We start from the raw sequence: 12,519 nt of genomic DNA, 5'->3' as shown, positions 1-12,519 counted from the left end.
TGACGGCAAGCATTGACATGGGTTTTTACACAAAATCGCACGCGGAAACGCCGGGAAAACCGCAAGACTAAAGAGCTTGCGGTTTTCCTATTTAGTTACATTACCGACGATTCGCGAATTCTGACGGCTCTGCTGTGCAGATTTTTTCTGCATAGCGAGCCGCACAGAATTCCTGACAAGTGGAAACAGCGCCATCCACTTGTATTGGTTGAGCGAATCTGCATGCGGGAAACGCATGCAGATTCGCTCGAGTGGAAACGAGCCCTGAATCTAAATTAATTATAGCAGGTGTGGCCGCAGGAGTGTGTGTGTGTGTGGGGGGGGGGCGGTTAACTTACCCATTCGGCCCTCTGATCCGATGCGCTCCATTTGCGTTGTACGTTGCGTTCCAAGTCTCGTTCCAGTCACTCCCACGCTTCCTTCTTCAACCCGGAAGCGTGGTAGTGACATGGAACACCCGTCACAGCTGCTGTAATTAACATTTTGAAAAACAAGCCTAATGACCACCTTTACACCATGAACAAGCATGCAGATCAGATTTTCTATACCAAGTCTGATCTGATTAGCTACATGCTCGTTTCAGGTGTGTGATACGGACACTACTGCAGCCAAAGTGATTCGAAGGACTGCCAGCCAACTGGTATTGTTTAACCCCCTTGGCGGTATGAAAAATACCGCCAGGGGGCAGCGCAGCAGTTTTTTTTTTTTTGTTTTTTTTTTTTAAATCATGTAGCGAGCCCAGGGCTCGCTACATGATAGCCGCTGCTCAGCGGCATCCCCCCGCCCGCTTCGATCGCCTTCGGCGATCTCCGATCAGGAAATCCCGTTCAAAGAACGGGATTTCCTGGAGGGCTTCCCCCGTCGCCATGGCGATGGGGCGGGATGACGTCAGCGACGTCGGGACGTCATTGGGAGACCCGATCCACCCCTTGGCGCTGCCTGGCACTGATTGGCCAGGCAGCGCAGGGGTCTGGGGGGGGAGGGCCGCGCGCCGCACCGGATAGCGGCGATCGGGCGCGCGGCGGCGGCGATCGGGGTGCTGGCGCAGCTAGCAAAGTGCTAGCTGCGTCCAGCAAAAAAAAATTATTTAAATCGGCCCAGCAGGGCCTGAGCGACACCCTCCGGCGGCTTACCCCGTGTCACACACGGGGTTACCGCTAAGGAGGTTAAAGGAAATAAATATGGCAGCCTCCATATCGTCTCACGTCAGGTTCCCTTTAATGTTGGAGGATTCAATTTCCTTAATTGTATTCTTTTTGATACTTGTATATTATACCCTTGAGAATTTTGGCAGTCTCCTGAGAGAGATCCAACTATCCTAAGGCCTCTTTTCCACAGACTGTTGAATTGTGTGCTCAGCAAGCAGTTACCAGGCAGCAGCAAGCAGTTGTAAAAGTTTGAGAGGCATTTAACCACTTAAAGGTGTCATCAGGCGAATTTAACAAAAAAAAGCTTTACTCACCTGGGGTTTTCTCCAGCCCCTAGCAGCCGACTGTCCCACGGTGTCACCTCCGCTCCCCGCCGCTGTCCCGGTCTCCGTTCTCGGTCCGGAAGCCGACCCCGAGGTTGTCCGCACTGCACATGTGCGAACCGCCGCTGTCAATCAAGCCCACGTTGTACGGAGCTTACTTTGCAGACGCAGGACTATATCCGTCCAGATCTGCTGCTGCAGCGGCGCTGGGCGCGCAATTGAGCACACTTCTGCCGCCTTCTGTTAGCCCTGAGATCAATGAATGGGAACATTGTTCCGATTCATTGATCTAATGCTGGGCGTACACAGATGGATTGTTCTTATCAATTGAGCCGCTGATGGCTCGATTGATAATTTCCGATAGGTCCGATACCCCGCCTGATCGATTCTGCGCTCGATCCCCGCGGGCAGACAATGGGAAGAAAACGAGCGGAAGATAAGGAGCGCCCGCGGGTACGAGCGGGAATCGATCCGGGCGCCCACGGGGACGAGTGGGGACGCGGTAGGAGTCGATCCGGCGGCTAATCAAGCCGCCGGGTCGACTTGTGTATTCCCAGCATAAGTCTCTTTGTAATTCCTGGAAGCGAGATTGTTCGCTTCCAGGACTTTTTGACTGTGGCCATCTTGTGGCCAAATAGTAAAACTACACCCACATACATTTTTTAGTATATACACACATTATATTACATTTAAAATTAACTGTTTACCTCCCACACAAAAATTTACCCAAATACATTTTTTAATTAAAAAAAAAAAGAAAAAAAAATCACAATTAAAAAAAACAAACATAAATAGTTACCTAAGGGTCTGAACTTTTTAAATATGCATGTCAGGAGAGTTTATTACTATAATTTTTTAAATTATAATCTTGTAAATAGTGATAGACGCAAATTGAAAAAATGCACCTTTATTTCCAAATAAAATATCGGCGCCATAAATTGTGATAGGGACATAATTTAAACGGTGTAATAATCGGGACAAATGGGCAAATAAAATGCATGAATTTTAATTACGATAGCGTGTATTAATTTCAAACTATAATGGCCAAAAACTGAGAAATTATGATTTTTTTCCATTTCTTTCTTAATCTTCCTGTTAAAATGCATTTAGAGTAAAATAATTCTTAGCAAAATGTACCACCCAAAGAAAGCCTAAATGGTGGTGGAAAAAAATCATTTCAGTGTGATAAGTAGTGATAAAGTTATAGGCGAATGAATGGGAGGTGAAAGTTGCTCTGATGCATAAGGTGAACAACACTGCAAGCTGAAGTGGTTAACTACCTATTAACAGTCCGTGGAAAGGGGCCTTAGAAAGCCAAAGATCTTGGCTTTAGTTTCCACGAGGTTCTAAGTTCTGTTGCATCGTTCCTGAGGTAGAGCCCTTTCACAGCGGCTGTGTTTCGTTTGGATTTTGAAAGGACTTGCAATTTTTTAAACACAAGTACAGTAAAGTTACAATTGGAATGGTGGGGATGCAATCAATCAATCAATCAATTCACTTTATTGTCATTGTGTAACACAACGAAATTACTTTTCATGACGATTTGAGATGGGATTTGATTGGTCCATTTTCAATCATAGTTCTGCTGCATTTTTCCTGCATTTGGAAATCACGAAATGCAAAACACGTCTAAGATTACATTTTGTGATTGCATGGGGCTTATCCGAGCTAGGGGCCGTTTTTAGCTAAGAGTTAGCCTGTTGAAGCAGTAGGATGAGTGCAATGAAGCGGTGGTGGCAGTAGACTCATCTCCAGGTTCCTAAAGAAAGGAGAAGGATTCTCCGTGATCTAGACTGTGGACCAATGGGGCGGCCCGGTGGCAGGCTTAAAGATAGGCAATGTTTAGGGATGGTGTGCAGTCCAAGGAGAAGCAGCAACCAGGAAGAGATTCTGCAAGCAAGATAAAAGGAGAAGAGAGAATAATTAGAAGAAAGAAGTGATAGATTAAAAACAAAAGAATAAATAAGAATTCCACGTTCTACTAGACAGGCACAGGCGCAGTGAGTGGCGGACATCAGCAGGGTGCCTGGCAAGGTAGCAGCAGATGCTTCGGATCTCACAGACACAAAGTAGCAGTGCTGTGAGGCTGAAAGACATCTCGGCAGCGCAAAACCTCGCTCCCCTTCACCCGACAGCCTTGAGCAGTGCTCAGGCAAAGAGCTATTATTCACCCAAGTGAGGCTGTTGTTGTTCAGTAGGGATGATCAATGAGATGCAAATATTTCTGAATCCATGCTAATTTTTATACACATATAAGCAGCTTTAAAATGGACCAATCAGTTTAAACCTGGGTGGGATTTGATTAGTCCATTTTCAAACTGCATGTATTTGCATCAAAATGTGCATAAACTCGGAAGTATTTGAATCTCATTGATCATCCCTATACCTATTGTTTAGTCACAGGTGAATCCAGCAACTGGATTTGCAGGACACAAGCTACTTATCACCTTGAATATACAGTATTATGGTCCATTGGGTATAAATGGAACTGTAGTGAAAATAACATAATAAAATTGCGAAATCGTTTATCTCCCTGATTTACTTTGCTGACATTCATCACTGGTGGTGCTTTAGTTCTGCCAGGTGATCTGTATAGAATGTTCGTTACTGAGAGTTCTATGCACAGAGGGAGATGCTGCTTGCTTGGCAGTTGGAAACGGATGTTATTTCCCACAATGCAACGAGCTTCACAGACATCAAACTGTCAGGACCATGGTCATGACATCACACTGTGGAAGGGTTTCACCACAATAACAGCCATACAGACCCTCCCCTTATGATCTGTCTGAGAAAAGGCAAAGGTTTCTCATGGGAAAGGGGGGGGTATCCGCTACTGATTGGAATGAAGTTCAATACTTGGTAAAAGTTCTTCTTTAAATACTATTTTTTTATGAATAGTGTGGTTTGTATTTGATATGACCGTAGCTGGTTATGTAAGCTGCATTTATTGTACATAACAGGGAGACATGAGCGCGCTCTGCGCTGAAATGGAGAAGTTTCTTTTTTTCTTTGCTTGTGGTTAGGGGGCTGGTTTATAGGTACAGCTGCAGATTCCACTTAAACTCAGTTTGAGCGATAACAAGATAGTAGGTTACAGAGATTTTGGGCAGTGTTACATTAGAAGGTGTCTATGAAGGAGCCTGCACTATGCAAGCACTGAGGGGCTCCTGTTCTTCTAAGCCTGGTCCCTGGCTACAAGGTAAGACAAACCCACCACACACGGGGACATGTATCAAGCAAGACTGCAACAGAATCGCCTCAAAGCTGCTACCTATGGATTCAATGGTTTAGGTTACGCTCACAGTGAGGTGTTGAGTTGCGACTTAACGGAGGCATCATACTGCACAGAGTCACACAACAATGTTGACCATTGACGACATTCAGGGCTCGTTCCCACTATTGCGAATCCGCATGCGTCCAATGCATGCGGATTCGCACATGTAATGCAAGTGGATGGGCCTGTTTCCACTGTAGCGTTGTTGAGGTGCGTTTTTTTCAGCGGTAAAAAAACGCACAAAAGAGCCAACGAATTCGCCTGCGAGTGGAATGCATGCGAATCGCCGCTAATGTACTTAATAGGAAATTCGCATGCGGCTATGGTATGCTAATTTTCATGCGAATTCGCAAGCGAATTCGCATAGGTACCAATGTAAATTCACACAGGCAGTGACATGGTTAAAATCGCATATACCTTCACCTATGCGAATTCGCATGCGAATTCGCGCCAAAAAACGCATGGGAAATCGCATCCGCATGCGATTTCATCAGCGGTGGAATCCAGGCGATTCCGCACCGCAATAGTGGAAACAAGCCCTCATAGTGTGGCGGTTACGTTGTGGTATAATGGTGTGCAGAATTGTAAAGCACAGCATGCAGTGTATTATTGCACAATGCGGGTGTTACCAGTGACTGTGAAACATGTATTTTTTATTGACTGCTTCACTGCATATGATGCAATGGTTGTATAACATGCAGCGCAACTTTTTCATTCAGTTGCGTTTCTGCTTCTAGGGCCAGTGCACACCACAATCCTCTAGCCGATCCGCAAAACGCTAGAGGTTTTTGAAGCAGATTTCAGAGCGATTCTAGGCATGTTTGGAGAGATTTTCTAAACATGCCTAGCGGTTTTTGGTGCGTTTTTGTGTAGCAGATTACAAATATTGTTACAGTGAAGCAGTTACTGAACAGCTTCTGTAACAAAAACGGCTGGAAATCCGCTCTGATCTTGCGTTTTTTAGGCCTGGTGCACACCAAAAACCGCTAGCAGATCCGCAAAACGCTAGCGGTTTTTGAAACGCTAGCGGTTTTTAAAACGCTTTTTCTTATTTTTATGAAGCGTTTCACCTAGCGTTTTGCATTTTTGGGTAGCGTCTTTGGTGTAGTAGATTTCATATATTGTTACAGTACAGCTGTTACTGAACAGCTTCTGTAACAAAAACGCCTGAAAAACGCTCCGAACTGCCGTTTTTCAGAGCGGTTTGCGTTTTTCCTATACTTAACATTGGAGGCAGAAACGCATCCGAAATCCAAAAAATGCCTCAGCCCAGGAGTATGCGTTTAAGCAAAACGCCTCCCGCTCTGGTGTGAACTACCCCATTGAAATACATTACCCACGCATTTCCACAGCCGCAAGCGGCTGTAAAAACGCGAGAAAGCCTACTCGGTGTGCACCAGCCCTCAGAGCTGTTTTCCACTTTCCTATACTTAACATTGAGGCACAAACGCCTCAGAAATCTAAAAAATGCTGCAGCCCCCAAGTTTCATTTGTGGAAAAAACGAACTGCTTTGGTGTGCACCAGCCCATTGAAATACATTACCCAAGTGGTTTTCATAAACAGCTAGCGTTTTTAAAAATGCTCCAGAACCGCTCTGGTGTGCATCAGCCCTTACAGGGAACACAATTCCTGCTGTAAACCTAATAGTTTATTAGCCTATCTTTTATGCATTTAGTGCCTCCACCTCTTTTTTAAAGGGAAGGTCCAAGCAAAGTAAAAAAAAGAGTTTCACTTACCTGGGGCCTCTACCAGCCCCATGCAGCCATCCTGTGCCCTCGTAGTCACTCACTGCTGCTCCAGTCCCCCGCAGGCAGCTTGCCGACCTTAGAGGTCGGCAGGCCGCATTGCGTACATTTTTATGCATTCCCGCTAGTGCAGTAACATTAACACATACATTTTTACGCGTTAGTGGGTCAATGCGTACATTTTTACGCGTAAAAATGTATGTGTTAATGTTCCTGCACTAGTGGGAATGCGTGAAAATGTACGCAATGTGGCCTGCCGACCTCCGAGGTCGGCAAGCTGCCAGCGGGGGACTGGAGCAGCAGTGAGTGACTACGAGGGCACAGGATGGCTGCATGGGGCTGGTAGAAGCCCCAGGTAAGTGAAACTCATTTTTTTACTTTGCTTGGACCTTCCCTTTAAGTCTTAGCTAAGAATCTGTCTTGTATGTTTTTTTCTCTCACTACAGATTTCCTTTAAAGCATACCTGAAGCAAAAATAAACTTACGAGATAATGGATTATATGTGTAGTATGGATAACAGATAGAACATTAGTAGCAAAGAAAAAAATATCATGTTGTTTTCCAGTACAGGTAGAGTTAAAAAATACTTATTTTGTTATCTATGCAAAATAGCTTCTCTGAGCTTTTCGCTCCTCTGGGTCGAATACAGTCCTGTTTTCTGGAGCACAGGGAGAGACAGTTTGAGATAAGGTTTTACTGCAGGAAACTTCAAAATGTCATTATTTCTGCTTTGTTTTATAGCTTCAAAGACAGAGTGTGCTTTCTAAACTGCAAATATGACAGAATGATGCAATGTTATTAAAAAAAATCTATATAACTGAAAATACAAATATGATACTATTTTCTTTGCTACTAATGTTCTATTCATTATCCGTACTACACATACAATTCATTATGCCATATGTTATTTTTTTCCGCTTCAGGTTTGCTTTTAGGCTGGTTTCACAGTGGGACGTTACAGGCGCACGTTAGAGCAGCCTGTAACGCACCCCACCGCACAGCAATGAAAAATCAATGGGCTGTTAACAGTGCCCATGTTGCGTTACATAGTAACGCTGCACCACCAGACAACGTACTGCATGCAGTACTTTCTAAGCGGCAGAGCCACGTTAGACTGCTTGCACATGTTCAGTAACGTTGGGGAGGAGCGGAGAGCGGCCAGGCACATGGCTAATTAATATTCACTGCACTCAGTGACGTGCAGTGTTTACTTCCTGGAGCGGCCGCTCTGTGCAGCGATTGGCCGGCGGGACCACGTGATGCCGCATGCGCACAAGAGTATGCATCACGGACGCCAGAGTGAGCTGCACAACGCGGCTCACTCTGACGTCCAAAGCAGGGAGCACCAGGCGTTGCGTTAGGGGCACGTTATGCGACCATAACGTCCCCTAAAACGCAACGTCCTAGTGTGAAACCAGCCTAAGGGGTTAAGAATTCAGGGAATCAGAATGAGAGGATCTGACATTAGCTTAGGAAGTAATAATGCAAAAATGGTTCATATGCTATGCAGAAAATCCTGGGACTTGCAAATGAGGATCACATGATGTACATTAAAAATATGAGCCTGAACTACAGCAGGCTTTCTCTACCAGGGTTCCTTGAGTGCTCTGCAGGGGTTTCTTGGCATTTTTACCCATCCTGAGGTTTGGGGGGAAGTATGATAGAGAGCACACTATAGTAGGGGTACTTTAAAAAGAAGCACTAAATTGGGGGTCAGAATAACAATGAGCACATTAACAAAAGCTTTAGAATTTGTAATAAAGGGCACTGTGATGGGGGTAGTGGCATAAACAGCCACACCAGCTTTTAACCACTTCACAACTGAGGGGTTTTACCCCTTGAGCACCAGAGCAATTTTCACCTTTCAGCGCTCCTTCCATTCATTCGTCTATAACTTTATTATTACTTATCACAATGAAATGAACTATATCTTGTTTTTTTCGCCACCAATTAGGCTTTCTTTAGGTGGGACATTATGCCAAGAATTATTTTATTCTAAATGTGTTTTAATGGGAAAATAGGAAAAAATTTGGGAAAAATTATTATTTTTCAGTTTTCGGCCATTATAGTTTTTAAATAATGCATGCTACTGTAATAAAACCCATGAAATGTATTTGCCTATTTGTCCTGGTTATAAAACCGTTAAATTATGTCCCTTTCACAATGTTTGGCGCCAATATTTTATTTGGAAATAAAGGTGCATTTTTTTCAGTTTTGCGTCCATCCCTAATTATAAGCCCATAGTTTATAAAGTAACAGTGTTATACCCTCTTGACATAAATATTTAAAAAGTTCAGTCCCTAAGGTAACTATTTATGTATTTTTTTAATTGTAATTTTTTTTTTTATTACAAAAAAAAAATTGGGGAGTGTGGGAGGTAATGAGTTAATTTTTTGTGTATAACTAATGTATTTCTATGGCGCTTTACCTATTTATTGTCCAGCGCTGCGTAATATGTTGGCGCTTTATAAATACAATAAATAAATAATAAATTAAAGGAATATATAAAAAATGCTTTAGGGTGTAGTTTTACTATTTGGCCACAAGATGGGCAGAAATAACTTTTTGTTTATGCGACCTGCAAGCGTCCGGAAGGACGCTTGCAGGAAGTGTTATGAGGCTGGGAAACTTTTTTTTTTTCTCAATGATCGCGCTGCTTCTCGTAAAAGCAGCTGATCATTGCGGGGGCTTGGATCAACGAACGGGAACGGTTTTTCCTGTTCATTGATCTCCGAGCAAGCGGCGGCGAGCACGAACACGGACGAGCGAGCAGGAGCGCGGACAGCGGCGGGAGCGGCGTCAGGTGCGCTTTCTCTGACCCTTGGTGTTAACAGGGGGGAAAAAAGGGACGGAGAAATCAGCACCGCTGGGGGTAAAGTGGTTAAAGACCATGCCGGGGGGGGGGGAGTTAGGACGTTCCTGATCCAATAAGTATTTGCAGGGTTCCCCCAGGGTAGAAAGGTTAAGAAAGGCTGAGCTACAGAATGATAAGATTGCATGACATACATATAAGCATATTTTATCGCTTCCTTTTTTTTGATGAGGTAAGATGCTGGATTTCTAAATCAAATGTCTTGTATTTCTTACATAATTGTACTCATGTCGAACAGTTGGGAGCAGTCACCATATTCAGACGCTTATGCTCCTCCAAGCTTAATCTGGGACCAAACTAATCTTCTTAAACTAGGGCAAGTTTAATTTAGTGCCTAATTGCGTGTTTCAGGATAATATAATTCTCTATAGGACCTTTTTCTTTTTTTTCCCCAACATGATAATGCAAACACTTGTTTTATGTGTGAATTTAAGTTTCTCACTGGGTGTTTTTTTAATTGTACTGTCAGTACTGAACCTCTAAAGGGAACCTAAACTGAGGATATAGATTTTTCCTTTTAAAATAATACCAGTTGCCTGACTCTCCTGCTGATCCTGTGTCTCTAATACTTTTAGTCACAGCCCCTCAACAAGCATGCAGATCAGGTGCTCTGACTGAAGTCAGACTGGATTAGCTGCACGCTTGTTTCAGGTGTGTGATTCAGCCACTATTGGAGCTACATAGATCAGCAGGACTGCCAGGCAACTGGTATTGTTGAAGGCTACTTACACACTAAGACGTTGCGTTTTAGGGGACTTTATGGTCGCATAACGTGCACCTAACGCAACGCATGGTGGTGCGGGAGAGGACGTAAGAGTGAGCCGCGTTAGGCGGCTCTATCCGCATAAGGTCTCCCAGAGTGGCGCTGATTGGCCGACGGGACCACGTGATGCGGAGCGAGACACTCCGCATCACGTGGTCCCGCCGGCCAATCAGCGGCCGCCAGTGCAGTGCATATTAAGTAGCCATGTGCGCGGCTACTGTAGCGGCATCTCCCCGCCTCCTCTCCGCTCCACACTGAGCATGTGCAAACAGTCTAACAGCATGCTGCACTTTCACTACGACGTGCAGCGTTACATGTAACACAACGTGGGCACTGTGAACAGCCCACTTGTGTTACATTGCTGTGCGTTAGGGGAGAGTTACAGGCTGCACTAACAGCGCCTGTAACGTCCCACTGTGAAAGCAGCCTAAAGGAAACATCCATATCCCTCTCAGTTTAGGTTCCCTTTAAAGAGAACCCGAGGTGTGTTTAAAGAATGTTATCTGCATACAGAGGCTGGATCTGCCTATACAGCCCAGTCTCTGTTGCTATCCCAAACCCCACTAAGGTCCCCCTGCACTCTGCAATCCCTCATAAATCACAGCCGAGCTGTGAGGCTGTGTTTACATCTGTAGTGTCAGGCTCAGCTGCTCCCCCGCCTCCTGCATAGCTCCGGTCCCTGCCCCCGTCCCTTCCCTCCAATCAGCAGGGAGGGAAGGGATGCAGGTGGGAACTGGAGCTCTGCAGGAGGCAGGGAGAGCAGCAGACTGACACTATAGAGATAAACACAGCCAGCTCTGACAAGCTGTTTGTCAGCAGCGTGGCTGTGATTTGTGAGGGATTGCAGAGTGCAGGGGGACGTTAGGGGGGTTTGGGATAGCAACAGAGGCTGGGCTGTATAGGCAGATCCAGCCTCTGTATGCAGATAATATTCTTCAAACCCACCTCGGGTTCTCTTTAAAGCGGACCTGAACTCAGAACGTCCTCTCTGCTCTAAAAGATACTCAACAGCATAATAACCTTAAAGTGAACCAGAGACACTAAGCCCCCTCATGTATTTTACCATATATAATCAGTGGGAACATTAGAGAAAACACCTACCCTGCTCTCGGGTTTCATTCTTCACTGCTCATCCTGCTTGTTATTAGCCCTGATAAAATCCCCGACTGAGCATTCAGTCTGGCTTTGCTCAGGAATCATTATAACTGAGTCATTATGGCAGAGCTAGAAGGGGGCAGGCTTGGGCTTGAAAAGACATCAGAGAAGACAGACTCAGCAATAATGATTCCTGAGCAAGGCCAGACTGAATGCTCAGTCGGGGATTATATCAGGGCTGATAAGCAGACTAAAAAGTGAAGAATGAAACAGAAAGCAGGGTAGGTGTTTTCTCTAAGGTTCCCACTGATATACTTATGTGGTAAAATACATGAGGGTGCTTCGTCTCTGGTTCACTTTAAAGATAAACATTTCATTGTTAAAGCTGATCCAAATCCTGCAATAAAGCTGCAGTGTGTCTACTTCCTGCTTTCAGGGCAGCAGACATATTGTTAACATCCTGTATTTACCATTTAACTTTCTGCCATGGCAGAGAAGATTACTAAACTGATACAGATGAGAGATCAAATTACAGTGCACAGATTAGGAGGAATTAGACAGGCTCTCATTCAACTCTCTAAATACATACAGGATGCATTTCTCTCTGTTTTCCTTCTGTCCTGTGCAAGAGTTCAGGTGCCCTTTAAGGCCTAGTGCACACCAAAAACCGCTAGCAGATCCGCAAAATGCTAGCATTTTTTAAAGCGTTTTTTTCTTATTATGAAGCGTTTTGCGGTTTTGTGAAGCTTTTTTGGGTAGCAGATTACAGTTATTGTTACAGTAAAGCTGTTACTGAACTACTACTTTAACAAAAACGCCTGAAAAACCGCTCTGATCTGGCGTTTTATCAAGCGTTTTGCGTTTTTCCTATACTTAACATTGGAGGCAGAAACGCCTCCGACATCCAAAAAATGCTGCAGCCCGGGAGTATGCGTTTCTGCAAAACGCCTCCCGCTCTGGTGTGCACCATCCCATTGAAATTACGCAAGCGTTTCCACATCCGCAAGCAGTTCTAAAAACGCTACCAAAACCGCTCGGTGTGCACTAGGTCTTAGTGAATATTGTATCCTTTTCTTTATGCGGACTATGAATATTATATGTACCCTGGCACATGGTTCATTTCAGTGCTTTTATCCAAGCATCTGAATTTAGGGTTTTCAGATTATTTTTTAAATCCCTAAATATCCTAAAATTTGCTTTCTTTCATTTCCTCTCCTTTTATATGTTACGGCCAGAACCCGAAGTGTGGCCACTTCGCGTTCTGGCCAGCCACTTCGGGTTCTGGGGGTCGCGCTGCT

The 12,519-nt window shown here is 44.6% G+C and overlaps 1 protein-coding gene across 1 annotated transcript in view; it reads left to right on the top strand.

Annotated features, from left to right (window-relative positions):
• Positions 1–4,609: 4,609 nt before the first annotated feature.
• The window catches only part of FLT3 (fms related receptor tyrosine kinase 3), a 175,854-nt gene continuing 167,944 nt past the window's right edge, over positions 4,610–12,519 (top strand). Inside the window, exon 1 of the mRNA XM_068267000.1 lies at positions 4,610–4,670. Within this exon, the coding sequence (XP_068123101.1) occupies positions 4,619–4,670 (52 nt within the window). The 5' untranslated portion in view covers positions 4,610–4,618. The remainder of the gene's footprint in view (positions 4,671–12,519) is intronic.

Source organism: Hyperolius riggenbachi, chromosome 2 (assembly GCF_040937935.1).
Source record: "Hyperolius riggenbachi isolate aHypRig1 chromosome 2, aHypRig1.pri, whole genome shotgun sequence".
Classification (NCBI taxonomy): domain Eukaryota; kingdom Metazoa; phylum Chordata; class Amphibia; order Anura; family Hyperoliidae; genus Hyperolius; species Hyperolius riggenbachi.
The sequence above is the reverse complement of the archived record's forward strand: the minus strand, read 5'-3'. Positions and strand labels throughout refer to the sequence as shown.